General features: G+C 34.0%; 1 protein-coding gene across 1 annotated transcript in view; it reads right to left on the minus strand.

Moving 5' to 3' along the window:
* Positions 1–8,950: 8,950 nt before the first annotated feature.
* Positions 8,951–19,699, minus strand: part of KIF5B (kinesin family member 5B) — a 46,653-nt gene continuing 35,904 nt past the window's right edge. The window contains exons 16-25 of the mRNA XM_090266162.1: positions 17,101–17,286; positions 16,375–16,492; positions 15,757–15,818; positions 15,550–15,659; positions 14,631–14,732; positions 13,604–13,664; positions 13,419–13,490; positions 11,122–11,226; positions 10,038–10,254; positions 8,951–9,081 (exon numbers count right to left, since the gene is read on the minus strand). Of these exons, the coding sequence (XP_090122288.1) occupies positions 8,951–9,081; positions 10,038–10,254; positions 11,122–11,226; positions 13,419–13,490; positions 13,604–13,664; positions 14,631–14,732; positions 15,550–15,659; positions 15,757–15,818; positions 16,375–16,492; positions 17,101–17,286 (1,164 nt within the window). The remainder of the gene's footprint in view (positions 9,082–10,037; positions 10,255–11,121; positions 11,227–13,418; positions 13,491–13,603; positions 13,665–14,630; positions 14,733–15,549; positions 15,660–15,756; positions 15,819–16,374; positions 16,493–17,100; positions 17,287–19,699) is intronic.

Consider the following 19,699-nt stretch of genomic DNA (forward strand, 5'->3'; position numbering starts at 1 on the left):
CTAAACAATAAATGCTAGGTGGACACCATTATCATAATGGCTAATAGGACAAAGTTCATTTCAGGGCAACACTAATAAGCGGCCAACATTATTGAGCACTTATCATCAGAATATCAATGACGGAAGACAAAGAAGCTGAGCGCAATTGCGCTAGTTTTTTAAAAAACTTTTATTCATTTATTTTTAGAGAAGGGCAGGGAAGAGAGCAACGTCAATGTGAGAAATGAGTTGCTTCTTGTACCCATCCCACAATTCAGGCATGTGCCCTTACCAAGAATCGTCCTTGCTTTGCAAGATGGTGCCCAACCGAGCCACATGGGTCAGGACCAGCTGCCATAATTTAAAGTCGTGGCCCCTTGCCTGGTAACCCAAGCCAGTTTTCCAGCCCAGAACACACTGAATGAAGAGGTTGGGTCCCCAGGAGGAAGTTCTTTGCCACACAGTAAGTACATACTGGTTAACATCCGCCCGCCCCCTCCCCCCCAGTTCTGTCCTCAAAGTAATTATGGACTTTTACTCAGGTAACCATACATTTAAGGGGGATTCCCAGATATGTTGAAGGCCGCTGATACCCAGAGATCTGAAGTGTCACCATGGAGGCACAATGTGGGGGTACAGTTATAAACTGAGTGCTAACCAAGTTATAAATGTTAAGTAGTAAGTGCTCACATCACCTGGTGGTTATTTCTATCTATAACTAGACTGACATACTTAGTAACTGCCATGACTCCTCACATGAGCCTTTAGCCTGTGGGATGCAGGCTGTTGACAGGCCCAACAGAAGCCTCTGCAGCTGCTGTGCAGCCCCTTCTCACACTGCCAGCCAAGAGTGAATATGCTTATCAGATTACAAGAGGGCCAAATGCAGGTCAAAGTCACAAGGAGCAGACAACACACATGTACAATAGTGAGGACAACCGGTCATCCCACAGAACATCATGGTGACATGGTTTAATATAAGCTGGATGAGCCAGAAGTGGCTGGCACACTGAAGGCCCTCGTAATGTTGAGTATGGGGGATAAACCTGGAGATCCTATTTAAAACCAGAAAAGGAAAAAAAAAAAAAAAAAAAAAAAGACTTAGGGGATCATGAAACACGCTTAAAATAACAACACGAAAACAAAATAAAGTGACAAAATGCACAGCTAACTTACCATTGGAAGATAGTGAAGCAACTCATTTTGAAACTCACAAATAAAGAAGCGGGGGGGGGGGGGGGGGGGAGGCGGACCAAGGCCTTTATCTTATTTTTCCTCTGTAAGCTATACCACTAAGTAGCCAGGTACTGGATGAGGGCAAGTTTCTCTACTTGAGCTAACAATGAAAGAATGACAGAATTGGAATACTGCCATTCTTTAACCTTTAATAAGTTGATGAATTAAATAAGCGTTCTGTAACAACGACAGCTAAATTCAATGTAACAACTAAACATATGCCACTCAATGGAAGACCACCACTACCTGTGAGGTAATACTGGCCCGCTTCCAACCAAACCAAACAAAAATATGAATCTGATTAAATCTGTGAATCCACAACAAAATCACAGGGAACACTGTTAAGGACAAAGCATGTTGACTGATATCAAAGGAATGCAATAAGCAAAATCTGGGGAACTCTGCAGGATAATTAATCTTATTCTCTTCATAAATTAATTGCAGGGAAAAAAGTGAAAAATAGATGGAGGGAATTCTATTGTAATATATGGATTTTAATTGGATCATGATTCAAACAAATTGTTTACAAAAACTGAAATTTTTTTTAGGAAATTATCATTTTTTGGTGACAATATTATTTTGCTGTGTGTTTTAAGGAGTATATATTTAAAAACATACTGAAATGTTTATTACTAAAAGCATCTATCTGAAATTGCTTCAAAACAATATGGGGACGTATCACACGAATGGGGTTATGAAGGAAACAAGATTAGATGAGTTGGTAATTGTTGAAATTGAGTGACAGGCACTTGGAGCTTCATTATTTATTGTCTGCTTTCAGGTATGGTTAAAAATTTCCATAGTGAATAATTTTAAAGATAAAAACAAAAAACCCAATTACCACTAGAATTTAGGAAATTCCTTTAGGTTTTCTGCAGCTAGACCTGAATGACCATTGAAAAAGTACTGAAAAACAAACTTTAATACTTATTTTAAGAAATCACATTTAGATGAACAAATCCAGGTAAACTACACTGAAGTGAAGTAACATAGTGAGACTGATCATTCATTTCTAATTCTCAATCCTTCATCCTACATATTTAATACCAGCTGTCCAAAGAATATGCAATACATTAGGAAAACAAAATATGCATGACTATCACATATTAGTCACTATTCAGTCAAGACAAAAGGCCACTGAGTATAAAAACCATCCTAATACTTTATCCAGTAAGTTTTAAAAGTCATTACATTTCAAAAAAAATTTCCTCTTTATTTAAACATAAAACACATTTACAGCATGCAGGTAAAACTTAAAATTATATGGTGTCTTCCCAAACCAATTATCTTTGAATGTATCTCCAAGCACTGAAAATAAACCAACATATTCTACAGGTAGACTCAGATTCTTCTATCACCTCATGTCAAATTGAGTTATGCACACTAGTTTTAAGTTAGGCAAATAATTTAATTGATCACCTGAATAAATATGACTTTTATCTCACTGAGTTTCTCTTCTGAACCACTTACTAATACCATTCAGAGGAACACTAATATATTCAGTCAAAAATAAAAAACACTCCAAATTGAAGTAAGTGTCAGTGCTCTAAATGATCAGAAAATTTCATTTATAAGAGTTAATGCTATGCTTAATGATCTAGAGCAAAAAGAGAAATTGACTGAAAACAAATTTATGACAGTCTCTGTACACTTTGTGAAAGTCTGAAATTATAAATAGAAAAATTGAGATATTTTAAAAAATCTAACGTTGTATATATTCTGAACCACATGCTAGTTAAAATTCATTGTTACACATCACCAATACCCACAATACATCTAGGAAGAATGAAATTACCATATTCAGACGAGAAAAAAAAATTCTGCTTCATGTATGGATATTGCCAAAGAAGCAAGATTTCATTTGAAAACAAAATACAAATGTCTATGTGAATGCAGCCAAACATTTCTCAATTTAGAAAAGTACCATCATAAATAATAAGCTGTAGCAATTTTATTTTAAGTTACTGCATTACTTCAATCTTGCTGCACCAAGGTTACATCTACATTTTTGATGTTTCTTTTGATCAATCCTAAAGGCAACACAATCATTTTAAAGGCGATAGCCTACAACAGCAAAGATTTTTTACTGTTAAAAAAATAAATAAATTTCTTTTAAATCAAAAATTATATAAAAGTGGAAATTACAATAGTTAAGGAAATAGAAAAATAAGCCAATTATAATCTAAGTCTTCTGACTATGGCTCCAAATTTATTACAAATATCTGTGTATAAAACTCTTTCAAAAAATCCTGACACAGAACTTTCCAAGTTTCTCTACTGACTGAATATCCTCTTATATCCCCATTCTCTGCAAATTTCTAACATGGCCACAGTCATCAGCCCACTGATGGAGCAAATAATTGAAATTTCTTTCCCTATTACTTTTATAGCTTTCTAAAACTAACTATTGACTTAGTTTAATCATCTGAGGAATAAGTGGAAAAAATAGGAACACTTAATAATAATTATAAAATTATGGGTTATAACCAACAAAATAATTTACTTGAGGATTATTAGGGACTGACTTGCAAACAATTACCTATTTCTAGGCTAAACAAGAAATAAATTATAGTGTATGACTTAGTGTAACAGGTTAAAAATACCTCAAGGATTTGGGACCAAATTTTACCTACATATTGTACTTATAAATTCACCATATATTTGTCTGGTTCTCCCACTTTTTTCCCTTCAGTTTTCATAGCCTATACACGAGATCAACCAAAATGTGCTAACAATATAAAATTATGTTTAATCCTATAATACCTTAATTCATTTCACTATATAAAGCAGACAAATTAATAGCTGTTCAATTCTTATAATAACTAGCAGTCTCACCAGAATGAAACAGGGTATTTTCATTCTACCAAGCTATGTTGATTATAAAAGTGAGAAAAAAGGAAATCCAATTCCTTTCCAAACTAAAAACTCTTTCTTAAACTGAGATTTGTTTTTGATACTGTAAAATATGTCTATTCAAGAAAATTCAGCAGCAGGCATTATATAAGATAACAGTTAAGTAGCCTTGCTCAGTCTCAAGTGCCTATGTAGGCAGTTTTAAGGTTTCAGTGTTCAAATAGTAGTTTTCAGAAACAAACAAAAGAGAAAATATAAATAATTTTGACTCTGAAATCATTTCAAGGGATTCTATAGTACAGTACTGACTTGGTATATTTTGTGGGCATTTAGTGTTATAAGTGTTAAAATTTAAGACATATAACCTAAATGTTTCATTTCCCCTAAAATAAGGAAGACATTTTAATTAGAAAAACAATAAGTGGTAGCGGCTAGGTAATTTGAGATTAAAAAATAAACACACACACAAAAACAAGTACAAAAAGTACACTCCTATATGGTACAGTTAGCTTGGCACAATGAAGAGCAAATTTAAGATGCAAAAGACAAACTGTGTAATAAATAGGACCACAGTTGTAAACTGTAATTTTTCCCTCCTACGATGCCAAAATTGCACTCTAGTTGTGTTGGGAAGCAGCAGAGTTTATAAGAAAGTGGGCAGGAAACAGCTGTACAGGCCAGGTATAATTTATACATTAAAAAATAATTATAATCCTACAATTCCCATGGGGTAAAGGTTATAGTCACTGAATGACTCTCCTTGATATGTCTTCTTCATACTTCAATTACTATCAACACCTGAAAATAGGAAAAAGCATAAAGAAAATATTTTTTATTTGCATGAAACCTGCATTTGAGATAATCATGAAATGAATAAAGTAAATAAAATATACCAACATTTTAAAAACATTTTGGCCAATAGCTCTGACCCCTTTCCCCCAAAATTTAAAAAATGGCAACATTAAGTGATTTTATTATTCTCCTTTAATTTACCTTCTAAGTTATTTATGAGCAGTACAATGTTTAAAAAGAGGTCAGCCTTCATTTGTTTTTATTCTTTCCAAGAGAGTCAATAAGTAAGCTGATGTAGGAATTGTATTTTTAAGAAAAAGATGGAAAGCAGCAGACAGGGTCAGTAACATTCTTAAAGTTAAGAAACATTAACTAGCAATGTTATATACATGATAGCTATAGGGAAAAAAAAAAAGAAGGGGAGAGAGGAGGGGTGGCGAGCTGAGGATACATAAGAGGTAGAAAAAGTGACAGGAAAATAAACAATAAACAATTTTAGTAGTCGTTACCTGGAGAAATCCTTGTAGTATTAAACTACTTACCTATGTGTTTAGAATAACCCAACTTTTTAAGTATTATATAAATTAGAAGACCAGTCATGTAAAACTGGGTACTAAAGGTATCAGTATTATTAATATTTTGCCATTGATCCCAAGAATAAATCGAGTGTTTTGAAATGTTTTTCTTCTCTTGATAATTAAGAGACTAATTCCAAAATTTCTGTATAAAGCTTTAAATTTTTCAGTAATTGATCACTTAAGTAGATCAGATGCTCCTCAATCAGGTTTAAGACTGACTGATGTAAGAGTTAAAAAAAATGAGAACTAATATCTTTGGACTAGCAATGAGACAAACTTGTATGTTTTATACTTTTATAATTACTTAGGTCTTGAAAACCTAGGTTAGCGAGGTTAGCTATCTCCCTCAAATGCTAAACTGCTACATTACACTAGGATAAGCATTCGACTTGTAAGCTAAAACCTAGCTGTATCTGACAAAGGCCATGCATGGTCTATCTTCTCTGCCTATGAGATTAAGTTCAAAGTTTAATCCAAAATGGATAATTTTTCATCTATACTTATGCTTTAAAAAGCTCCTTGCCATTCTCCCACTTTCAGAAAAAAGGCCTGCTCTGTACTAGGTAATGACATTTTAACTTGCTTAATTCTTAAAAATGACTACAATTTTACTTAATAAAGGGGCTCAAAAGTAAACACAGCCATGTCCTTGAATAACATCATTTTGTGCAACATTGTTTCATTTTAACATTGATGAGATGCCTAGGAACTTAACTCTTGTTGATATTAATCAGCCGGTGTTAAAATGGGCTTCATGTCATAGAACCTATTGACAATGTTTAGTGAGAACTTACTGCATTCCAAAGAGGGAAAAAAGAGGCCATCCTTAACTGGCAGGAAAACGAACTAATGTATCTACTAATATAACACAATATTAAGCATGTATTACCTACCATGTAGTTTTGTTAAAAATGCTTGTGCTGAACCTAATAAATGCTTTCAATATACAGGAACTAGAGAAACAAAGCAATTACACATAGAAACAATCAAACATATGCAGACGGTAGCATATGCTGAAAATAACAAGCCTAGTCTCTTCAGTAAATTGATGTTATTTAAAAAGAGGGTTATCCTAGGTTAAAAGAGACTTAAGGGATATAACCAAATATAAACAGTAGCCCTGAACTGTACATTGGTTTAAGCCAGCGATTTTCATCAAGTGTGCCACAAAAATTTTCAAAATATGCACTACCTAACTTATAGTCAGGGGCACTGACCTCTCTTCCCTTAGATTGTCAAATAAAAAATGACGACAGCTAACACAACAACAGTTGTCTGGTGTGAATGAATCAAAATTACACCAATTTTTTTGGGGGGGTCAGATTGGCAAAAAATACATTTTTTGGTGTGCTGCAGAATTTTAGTAATTAGTTTATGTATGCCATGAGATTTTAAAAAGTTGAATATTGATGGTTTACACAAGCCAGCGCTAAAGAACTTTAAAAAGAGAAGTCTGAATATAGATTAGTATTAAATAATATTAAAAATATTTTTAGTTAGTTGTATAACAATATTTTGTTGCTAATGTTATTGTGGCTATGATGAAAAATGTTATGTTTTAAAGATACATTCAACATTTAGGTCATGAATGTAAAATTTATTTTTATGCTAAAAGGAGTCAAAATGAGAAATAAATTATTAAAAAAGTAACTTGCTGAAATTCATGAAAGTAGAAAAGTCAGGATTCAAACTCAGAACTTCAAAGCTGGGCTCTTTTCACTTTATCACTTGCTTTGAAATTCTATACTGTGTGGACAAAAAATTACATTGTTTGTAATGTGAATCTTCCAGAACATTGCTTAATTCTCCATTCAAATTGAGACAATGTTATACAAAATGTCAAAGTAAAAAGGTGAAAATAAAGTGATTTTCATATCTGCCAGAAACAAGTTAGGCACTGTAATTATCTAGTATTTTTAGTTTGCAAAACACCTAGACATCTGGGACTTCCTAAAGAATTAAAATCTGAGTTCCTGCCATATGATGAAATATTAGGCAGATATTTAATGAATCAGGTTGTAGGAAAAAATGCTCAGAATATATTACTAAGATAAAGAAACAGGCTACAAAGTAGCATATATAGAATAGGAGTAGTATGTGACTAGAATACTTATAAATAGTTTAAACCCTTTAAAACTGAAGTAAATAAAGCTCTACTATACAAAATATACTGGATGGTTTTTCTGTATGATTTATCTTCTACTTTGCAATAGTTTTTAATCCTCTATAAGGAACAGACATACTTGTATTAGTTAAAAACAAATAACTATAATAACCCATATATGTTAGAAAAAAATCACTTCCAATAGGTAATTTGAAAAGGGCACAGAAATAACGCATAAAAACTAAAATTAAAGTGGGCCAATAAATACATGAAAAAAATCCAACTTCAATAATAAACCAATGAAATGTTATTACACCAGAAGCTTAAAAACTATTAATACTCAATGCTGGCAAAGATGCAACAAAATGGACAGTATCCTTAGTTAATAGGCAACTTGGTGCAATCTTTCAAGAGCCCTTAAAATGTTCACATTTTCTTGCAATTCCACTTCTGGGAATCTTTGAAAATAATCTAAAAGGATGTAAAAAGATTTTCATACTTCAAATTTCATACAAGAAATTTCAACTTTGAAAAATTTCAAGTATGAAAAAATTAACATACTTATTTACTTGTCCAGTAAAAGGGAATATAGGTATAAACCATGGTATATCTGAGACAGAACAGCAGTATCTTTCTTTAAATGACCCAATGTTAGGTTAAGATCACAAATTTGAATATATAGCATTGAAAATATCTATGTGAATTATGAAAAAAGACTAGAAGAAATTGTGCCACTACTTTTTAAATTATATACCATACTTTTCACTATAAGACGCATTATTTTACCCCCCAAAAGTGTGGGGGAAATGTCTGTGTCTTATGGAGTGAATACTGCGTCACGACCATGATGTGTATTGCCTGACATGTCAGCAATGGCGATAGCTGTTAGAAGAGGAAGCGGTGGGCCCTCAAGAAACCCTTGGGGATGCTTAAATGTCCCACTTTACTGGTGAATCTCAGGGCGTCTGGTCAGTATGAAGATAGTGAAGAAAGTGATATCAGTGATTCATAAATTCTGACACCGATGAACTCTTGGGGTTCCCAGAAAACTAGAAAAGTACTTGAATCATAAAGTCCTCATTTGTTAATGGCAGTAATGATGGCTCTTAATACCACTATTGACTGCTTGTTCACTTTACATGCTTGAAATATTATTGTTATATTTTATTAAATATTTTAGTACACCATTTGGTTCAGAATACTTTTTTTTGTTTTCCTTCTCTGAACCTAGGTGTGTCTTATGGTCAGGTGCGTCTTATTAGTGTGAAAAATATGGTACATTAAAAATATGACACTAATGTAAGAATCCAAAAAAGTTACTTAATGACCAATGGTTGAATATTTCCACTTATAGCTATAATTCTAAAGCCAGATATAAACTACAGACCTGTAGGTAATGTGTTAATGCTTACACTTGTTTGCCTCCTCCACCTCGTACTGTCACTGGCTGGCTGTTCTGAATAAATGCACCTCCTCCACGAATTACACTTGGATGAGTTGGAGAAGCAGCTGGATGTTGCCCAGGACGAATAGGTTTAGCTAATACAAAAACCAAAAACTGGCTTTAGAATAAATCTTAACACATGACTATAATGACTTTTTAGGTCTCTTTATTTACAACAAATTCTTAAGTGTTTTTTCTCTGCTGTTTTGCTGCTCATTGGATTCCTCTCTCTTTTCTTTTGTTACATACTTTTTTCTCTAGGACCTACACAATCTTTATAGCCTTATACATTAATCATTACTCTGAAATATGAAATATTGCTTAGAACTTACTTTCTTGCAATTTTTTTTTGTTTTAACACAATGTATGTGGGACACATACAATTTTTGCAAACTGTGCAGAGTGCCCTTAGCTTTCATGATAACGATGAAGAATACATTCTAAGGTAAGAATATCAAAGTTTCATAGAAAAACAATTCAAGTAGTTTTCAATTTATAGCAACTTTATGTAATGAAAAATTCACATGCATATTTAAAAAAATATCCCACTCCTATCATAATGCATCAGCAGAAAACGCTCACATACAATGTTAATAACATTGCTCAATACAGTTTATCCTCTACTCCTGACCATTCTTGCTGGCTTGTCTAGGTCTTATCTTCTTGTCCTGTTCATGTGGTTATTCCTCAACTTTGTGCTGCTCTCCCAACAACGGCATTCTTTGTTAGAAAATAAAAACACAGGGGAAAAATCGGGACAACTAAAAGAAAGAAAGAAAAGAAAAGAAAGAAAGAAAGAAAGAGAGAAAAAGAAAGAAAGAAAGGGAGGGAAGGAAGGAAGGGAGGAAGGGAGGGAGGGAAGGAGGGAGGGAGGGAAGGAGGAAGGAAGGAAGGAAGGAAGGAAGGAAGAAAGGAAGGAAGGAAGGAAGGAAGGAAGGAAGGAAGGAAGGAAGGAAATAAAAACAGACAAATACCACATAGGTTATGTTTACAAGTAAATGAAAACATTCTAACCAAGTGAGGTTTAAAGGTTTTCATGTGGTCTACTAACCAATCTGTGCAGAATGCCCTCTTCTGGCCATATTCTTTGACCTGACTGCTTCTTTTATACGATCTACTTCTTGCTGATAGCGTTTGCGATCACGAGATGCATTTTCTTTGGCTTCTTTCAGTGCTGACTCCAGAGCTTTCACTCTCTCAGCTGTAGCTCTCAGTCGCTTTTCCAACTTAGGAAGTTCACAGCGAAGATCTGCATTATCACGTACCAACTAAAGATATATAAAGAAAATTAGGACTCTAGCTTTTATAAGATGACTTGAGGAAGTTTGCACAGTCATAATTTCTCTTTAGAAAAGAAGTAAAACTACATTTATATTAAGGTTCGTCAATTAGCTAACTTAATTTAGGCAAGAAGCAAGAAATACATATAACCGTACACTCCATACACATAGTTTTTCTCACAAAGATAATTTCATTTAGATTTTTTTGGGGGGAGGGGCTGTTCTTTCCCCGACTAGGTAATGACACTAAGTTAGAACATAATACCAGATCTCTTCAGTAAGATGGAAATGAATATCCTTTCAGACCCACAAATACACATAAATTTAGTAAGACCCTTAATAATAGTGTTAAAAGCAAAAAGGTTAAAATTTCTTTAACCTTACTCCAGTGCAAACATCTTGTGTAAACAAGTTTACAATAACAGAGATGTACAATTTAGTGGGCTAAAAATATTTTTTGTAATTAAGTCATTTATCAAGCCATATTAAAAATAAGACATGGTAAACATTACTTTTTAAAAAATATGAACTGCCTCACAATACTGTATGTTTCATGCTTGGAGCATTAAATGCAAAAGTATAAAAAATTTTTATTTTAGCTGCAGACTTATCTATCAGATTTTTAAATTACCATAAATAAATTAAGAAAACTAATAGACCTAAATTCCAGAAAGGTTTTCACTTTTGATAAAAGGATTGTTAAAACATTAGCTTTCCTAAAAATTGCTAGTGGTTTCTTTATGTAAGTACTTGAAAAATAATGGAATGGCTCAGGGTACATAAATTCAAAAAATTGCTACTCTCGAATTTTAAAAATTCTTTCAATGTTGCAGGTACCACAAAATATGTTGTTACCTGTTTGTGCACTTTAGTAAGTTGTTCGAGATTATTTTCAAGAAAGGAGATTTTCTGTTTCTGAGCAGCGCTGCCTCCAGTGTCATCAGAATCTATATCTGCACTCTAAGAAGAAAAGGTCGATTGAATACCGTGAACAAATGTGAAGGTAAAAAATATCCTAATCTTAACTACACAAAAATTGTTATGACTTCCAGCCAAGATGGAGACCTAGACAGACACACTGCATCTTCCTCCACAACTAAGAAGGAACACAACTACCTCAAAACTAGAGACAACCAGAAGTTCAGAAAATCGAGCAACATGGAAGTCCAACAAAAACATAAAGAATACTCATCCAGACAGGTAGGAGGGGCAGACCCAGGGCAAAGAGGACACGGTGTGGTGATGGCAGCAACAGCAGCAGCGGCAGGCTGGCGGAAAGTGCAGTCACACATTTAAAAAGTCGGGAGGAATACCTGGTGAGCGCTACCAGCAATAGACCAGACCCCACAGCTCATGATCCCAGCACCAGGGACAATAAAGCCTCATTGCTTAACTGTGCAAACCAGTGGGAGTTGGGGCAGAGGAAGAAACTGCCTGTATTTCAGCAAAGTCCACTTGTTTAAAGGGCCCCCACAGTCCTAGAAAGTCCGCAGACCCACCCACTCTGGGAATGACAGACAGGGCAACACCTAGAGAGGAACCAGTCCCATACAGAAATGGAGAAGTGGCTCAAAAAAGGGTAAGTGCCGAGCAAGTGGCACTGTTCACTCTCAGACCCCTCCCCCACATACAGTGCCACAACGTGGTGAAATGGGTCACCCTGTACTGACAAATATCTAAGGCTCTGCTCCCCACAATGTAACAGGTGCAACAGCTCTATCTAAGACATAAAGGCAAATAAACACAGGAGCCTGTTAAGATGAGGAGACAAGAGAAGCATGGCCCAAAAGGGGGAATGGATCAAGGTTCCAGTGGGAGAACTAAGCAATGAGGAGACAGCCAATCTCACAGATGAGGAGATAGCTAAACCAACAGACATAAGAGTTCAAAACACTGATGATAAAAAGGTTCACAGGCTTGAGAGATATGCTTAAGTATGGCAAACACATAAAGGAAGAAGTGAAGGCTATGCTAAATGAAACAAAGGAAAATCCACACAAAACCAATGGTGAAGGGAAGGAAACCAGGGTTCAAATCAATGATTTGGAACACAAGAAAGAAAAAAAAACAGTAAACCAGTACAGAATGAGGAAACAAGAATTGAAAAATATGAAGAGAACTTAGGAACTTCTGGGACAACTTTATACGTGCCAATATCTGAACCATAGGTGTGCCAGAAGAAGAAGAGGAAGAGAAAGAAATCGAAAGCTTATATGAGAAAATAATGAAGAAAAACTCCCTAAATTTGGCGAAGAAAATAGACATACAAGTCCAGGAAGCGCAGAGAGTCTCAAACAAGCTAGACCCAAAGTGGACCACACCAAGACACATCATAATTAAAATGCCAAAGGTTAAAGATAAAGAGAGAATCTTAAAAGTAGCAAGAGAAAAGCAGAGAGTTACATAAAAGGGGTGCCTATAAGATGACCAGCTGATTTCTCAAAAGAAACTTTGCAGGCAAGAAGGGACTGGCAAGAAGTAGTCAAGGTGATGAAAAGCAAGGACTTAAAACCAAGATTACTCTATCTAGCAAAGCTATCACTTAGAATGGAAGGGCAGATAAAGTGCTTCCCAGACAAGGTGAAGCTAAAGGAGTTCATCATCACCAGCCATTAATATATGGAATCTCAAAGGGACTTAATTTAAGAAAAAGAAGATCAGCATTATGAACATTAAAATGACAATAAACTAACAACTATCAACAACTGAATCTAAAAAAATAAAAACAAAATCCAATGAAGCAAACCAGAATAGGAACAGAATCGTAGGTATGGGGATCATTTGGAGGGTTATCAGCTGGAAGGGGGAAGAGGGAGAAATGGGGAAATGGTGCAGGGATTAAGCATAATTGGTTGGTACAAAATAGACAGGAGGAAGTTAATAATAATATAGGAAAGGGTCAAGCCAAAGAACTTATATGCATGATCCATGGACATGAACTAAGGGAGATAGGATTGCTGGAGATAGGGGGGTACTGGGCAGAGGGGAACAAAGGGCAAAAAAACCTGGGACTACTATAACAATATAATCAATAAAATATACTTTAAAAAACTGTTATGATAATATAACATAATTTCACTTATACATGCAAATAATCACACACTGTAGGCACCATTTATACAAATACCCACACCTCAGCATTGTTTTATTACCTTTTTAACTCTGGTAGCCAGGTCCTGAACAAAGAGCTTCCGCAGGTTGTGTAAAGTCTGAAGTTCTTTTGCCTTGAATTAAGAACAGCAGTATTTTTGGAGTACAGACCTCCAATTTAGTATGATCAAAGGGGGAAAAACCCATTAAACATTCCCCATCTTATTTATTTTCAAGTTTTTCTTACCACTGTTTCTTCCAAACCCTTCAAGTCTTGTCTTGCTTGTTCTCGTCTATCTTGCATAACCCTAGACAGAGGAAGAATAGACATATATACTTTAAACTCTGAGTCCATAAAATCTAGTTTTACTTAGCACAGAAGATGAAGCAAATATTTATTTGAATCAATTCCTAAATTCAAATAAATGAATTATACTTATTTTTAAAAGTGTCTTTCAAAGAATTTTTATAATGCCTTATAGTCCTTCTAAATCCATTATTAGAAGAAAGCACTCCTATATAGCAATAAAAGAGATAAAATAAAAAATTGCAGAATCTAATTAATGAGTGGTTTTTATTTATATTTTGGAACATGTCACATATAGCATACTGCTTTTATCCAAAATCTGCTTAACTGTTACTTACAGAGATTATAAATTATTAAAAATTAAAACAGGCTATATATTTTACTTAAAATTATTCTAAATAAATTATGGGTAAGATTCAGTACAATATTTATAAATCAGCACTCAGTGGTCCTGATGGTGTTACCATTCTAATAGCAAGAATTCATTTACAAATTATTTCTCATAAATTCAAGGTATATAAAAACTTAAAACCTGAGTTTTCTATCTGTTCAGATTCTAGAAAATTGAGCACTGACTATAGTCTTAGTAAATTAGAAAAAATGGTGAAAAACCTCTGTTCAAAAGGCAAAGCCAAAATAATAATTCCCTTTTATGCAAGATCAATTGTGACATAAATTCAGTTTTTATGATAGATCTTGAAATAAAATAGTGGCACAGAAACAGCAAACAGGATGATTAACAGGAATCTGAATCTTGACCATCACTGAAATATAAGATCTTGCTTTCAATAAAGTATAAAAATACACTACAAGTTTTTAGCTATAAATCAAACCAATGAAGAGGGTTTAAGAAAAACACTCTTTACCCTACACAAAGTATCCTATGAATATATTTGCTAGGAATAACTACAATACTCTAATTTAGTTTTTTTTTAAGTTTTAAACTTTAATTAAAACATTTACTTACGTAAGTTCATGTAGTTTTCTGCTCTTTTCCTGATCTGTAGCTTTCAACTTCTCATGTTCTACTCTCAGACGTTCCTGCTCTAACATCATTTTCTGGTTTTGACTGACAAAAGAAAAAACAAAGCCCACAACATCCACACACCACCATTTTCTGACTGCTGTCATTAAGACTTTTCAAACTATCAAATTCTATAACCTCACCATTCAAGCAACCAGGGCCTCCTGTGATCCTAGACCACCACATGGAGAGTAAAAGGACTTGGTTACTTTCAGCTGTGCAATGTTTTTCCTATTTTGGTTTGAAACCATGATTTTAGTCTTCTACATCTTTCATTTCCCCAAATCCTTGTTCCTAAATCCATTAGGTTCAATAATAAGACCCACGTCTCAAACTTTGTCTTCATTTTTTTCTTATGCTCCTCTGGTTCCTATGCAAATCATGATTTAGGTGCAGACCTCCAATTTCAATAAATTCAATGCTAATTGAATGCATTGAATTCAATGCATGTGGTTATGAAAATAGGAAAAATGTCTTCTTGATAAATAACAAAGACAACTTCTATTTTTAAAAAATTTAAAGCGCCAATTTCCAGTAGTTTTTCTCAGTTAAGAATTTTTTTTAAAAGGAAGAAAATGATTTGAAGGAGACTGTGGTTTCTATTTGCTACAGTGGCTAAAGTTTTTTCTTCTTCTTACTGAAGTTATATCAAAAGACCCCAAAATATTTCCACCAGGAACTCAGGAGTTATACTTATAAATAAAAATAATTATTTTCAATTCAAAAATTATAATTTCAATGAAAAAATGCAGGTACATCTAGTAAGAATATATTAGCCTACCAGTAACCAATTATTTCCTTTTGTCTAAATAGTCAATCTTTCTTAGTTTTTAATATTCAGAGGAAAGAACAGTACACTTACTCTTGAAGATCAGTTATAAGTTTTTCTTTTGCCTCAATTTCATCTCTCAAACTACTAATTTGTTTCTGATGAGTTTCTCTGTGACTTTGGATCTGCTGCTCAACAGCTTGCTAAAATTTTGGGAGTGGGAGGAAGGATATTAAGTTAGACTAATAAAGATTAATAATGATGACTTAAAGCCATTAAAATCAATTACATTAAACTTGCCTTAACTTCATTTGCAGTTTGAACTTTATTTAAGTGCTCCTTTTCCATTTCATGCACTTTCTCTGTTTGGGCAGGGAGAGACATTAAGAGAGGAAATAAACCTTACATTTCTTCATAAACTCAGGTTTTATGAGGGATATGTTCCTTAGCAGTTCTTGACTTTAAACTATCCGTATGCTACATAGTAAATCTTGCTGTTTAAGGTCAACAACATGTGACTAAGTACACTTACAGCATTTTGTTGAAATTATGGTTTCCTTTATTTTCTTTACCTAATCCCAGAACAAATGGGTTAAGGTATGGTAGGGAAACAAGACAGCTTTCTGAGTTTCTGTGTCAAAACGTGTGTGTGTGTGTGTGTGTGTGTGTGTGTAAACTTAATATATATGTATAACAACTTCATAAATTTGTGGGAAATTCACAAATTGGCCACTGCCATATTGAAACAAAACTTTAAAAATGTTTCAAAGACATATTAAAATATAGTATTTGTTTACTATTCCAAGTTATCCAGACTCCTCCTATTTTCTATATGTGTGAATATAAGTCGAATACAATTATACTAAAATAAGGACAATTTAATATACACATAACTCATAAACAATTAGAAGTTAATACCTTGTGCTCGAAGCTGGACTATTTCTTCACTGAGGGAATCGACAGATTCTTCCAGCTGCCTTTTCTTTTGTTCCACATTTTGGAGGTATTCAGTCAATGACTTAATTTTGGCTTCATGCTTTTGGGGAAAATGTACTGATATAAAGTGGAAAAAACCTCATACACACATTTTATTGTTACAAATATTTAAAAACAGGCAAGTCCTTCAATGTATATAAACATATAATACACTTAAGGACACTAAATGTTCAGGGGCCAAGTTTACAATGAAAAAGAATATAATCAATGAAATAGTCATCTGATTAGCTTATAACACTTGTAAACAAAGGCAATGAAGGCTGAAAAAATGAAGTATTCTTATTGTTTTTTTCCATATGACACTACCCTCCTCCCTCTGCCTACAATTCCTATCTTGGTGAATAGCCTCATCTATTCAGTTGCCAAAGTCAGAAAACTGGCCATGCAGTTTTGTCCACCATAGGATTCTTCTAGGTTCTTCAACAGGCATATCAGTCACATGTTTCTAGTAAACCTGTATACTTAACCCAGTTAAATCATCCATTTTGCTATAATGCAGCTAGACTAGGAAAAACGGATCAAATTAACTTTTTTATTTTGTTACTCAGAGAACAAGCTATGGAAGTTCATTTTTCTCATAACTTTTATAATAAATAAAACTTAAGTGGCTATTCAAAAATTGAGGAACTTTGTTTTGTTAATACATACTTGAGAGATACGAAGCTGGCATGCTGCTAACTCCTTTTCATTTTCTTCCATTTTTTTATTGCTCTCAGTTTGTGTGTTTTCTAACTGTTTGCAGCGTTTTACCATTGTTTTTACTTCTGACTTCATTTTGCTAATGTAGAGCCTTGCAACGGTGAACTCTTCATCTATCATGCCAGTTCCCTCAGGCTGTTATGAGAAAATAGTGAAATAAAATAAAAAGACAAAAATGTCCAGTGCATGTTTACCCAACGAGACTCTAAAATCTTAGAACAAAATTAAATATATTTTGATATTACTCAATCTTCATAGAAAGTCGAGTTTTTCTTTTATTAAAATTGTTTTAATAAAAAGGGTAAGTAAATAAAATACTTTCATTTTTGCCTGCCTTCCTTTTTCAACTTAATGCTAATATATGCCTACAAGGAAAAAAGAATGCACAATTAAAAAACAAACAAACCTTGATGAATCTGTCTCTTTCAATATTTGAATTTCCTCTTCACGGGCTCTTTTCAATAAATTTATGTTAATCATGTGTAACTCCAGTTTTAAACTTAAATAAGCCCTGGCTGGAGGTCTCAATTGGTTGGAGCACTGTCCTATACACCAAAAGGTTGTGGATTCAATTCCCGATCAGGGTGCATATGGGAAGCAACTGATCTCTCTCTCTCTCTCTCTCTCTCTCTCTAACTCAGTAAACATACCCTCAGGCGAGGATTAAAAAAATAAATAAAACTTAACCAATAAGGATGTTTAGGTGGCACAGAAAGAATGACTTTTAAGCTCACAAGGAAGAATGGTGGTCACTTTACATTCCATAACTTTTATGGGTTTCCCTATAAAATTCCAGTATAATATTCAATGTCAAAATTAAGTGGAGTGTGACATGGAAAACATAAAACTGTCTTTGTTTACAGTTGACATGATTATTAAAGAAACTCCAGAGACTAATAAGCCATTATTATAATACTGCAGAATACAAGGTTAACATACAATAAAGTCAATCACTTTCCTATATACCAATAGTAAACAAGTGAAATTTAAAATTGCCATTAACATTAGCACCGAAAAGAGAAACACATAAGTATACATGTAGTATATTATGTATAAGATCTATATTAGAAAACTATAAAACTGATGAAATCAAAGAACTAAACAGATAGAGGTATTCCACATTTATGGATAGACAATACTGTCAAAATATCAGTTCTTCCCAACCTGATCTATGTATTTAATAGAGCTTCAATCAAAATCCCAGTAAGTTATTTGGTGGATGTCAAAACTGATTCTGAAGTCATTCGGGAATGCAAAAGACCCTGAAGAGCCAACACACTACTAAAGAGCAAAGCTGGAAGACTAACGCTACCCAACTATAAGATTTACTATAAAGCTATAGTAATCAAAATAATGTGAGCCCTGGCTGGTGTGGCTCAATGGACTGAGTGCTGGCCTGTGAGCCGAAAGGTCACCAGTTTGATTCCCAGTCAGGGCGCATGCCTGGGTTGCTGGCCAGGTACCCAGTTGGGGGAGTGTGAGAGACAACTGATCAAGATGTATTTCTCACACATCGATATTTCTCTCCCTCCCTTTTTCTCCCTCCTGTCCCCCGTCTCCAAAATAATAAATAAAAATTTTCAAGAAAAATTGATGTGATATTGGCAAAAGAACAGACAACAAAAGGTCACTGGAACAGAATAGAGCCCAGGAAAGGACACATAAAAATCCAGTCAATTGATCTCTGACAAAGGTGTGAGGGCAATTCAACGGAGAAAGAATAATCTTTTCAACAAATCTTCTGGAACAAGTGGCCATCCCATGTAAAACAATATATTCTGACAGACTTTATACCTTTCAGAAAAATTAATTCCAAATAGATCATAAACTTAAATGTAAATGCAAAACTAAAATGCCTTAAGAAAAAAACACAGGAAAAAATCTAGGTGACTTTGAGTTTAGAAATGAGTTTTTAAACACAACATCGAAAACATAATCTGTGAAAGAAAAAACTGGCAGATGGACTTGTTAGAATTTCTGCTTTACAAAAGACACTGTTAAGAGAATGAAAAGATAAGCCACAGACTGGGAGGAATATACATAAAACACCTATCTGATAAAGAGCTTATCCAAAACATAATTCTTAAAACTCAACAATAAGAAAACAAACAACCCAATTGCAAATTAAAATGAGATAACACTACACATCTATCAGAACAATTCAAAACCAAAAATCTAATGAAGTAAAAGGAACTCTCACTCAATGCTGGTGGGAATGCAAACTGGTACAGCCACTTTGGGAGATTCTTACACAGCTAACACTTGTAACATACGACCTAACAATCATATTCCTTGGTATTTTTACCTAGCTGAATTAAAAATTATGTTTACAGAAAAAGGTGCATATAAATGTCTAGAGCAGCTTTATTAAATTTTAAGTACCAAAAACTGAAAGTACCAAGATGCTCCTCAATAGGTGAATAGGTAAACAAAGTGGTACATCCATACCATAAAGTACTATTCAGTGATTAAAAAAAGAGCTACCAAGCCACAAAAAGACACAAAAGAGCCTTAAATGCACAATGCTAAGTGAAAAAAGCCAGTCTGA

Source organism: Furipterus horrens, unplaced genomic scaffold (genome assembly GCF_987537825.1).
Source record: "Furipterus horrens unplaced genomic scaffold, mFurHor1.1.pri manual_scaffold_2, whole genome shotgun sequence".
In the NCBI taxonomy this organism is placed as follows: domain Eukaryota; kingdom Metazoa; phylum Chordata; class Mammalia; order Chiroptera; family Furipteridae; genus Furipterus; species Furipterus horrens.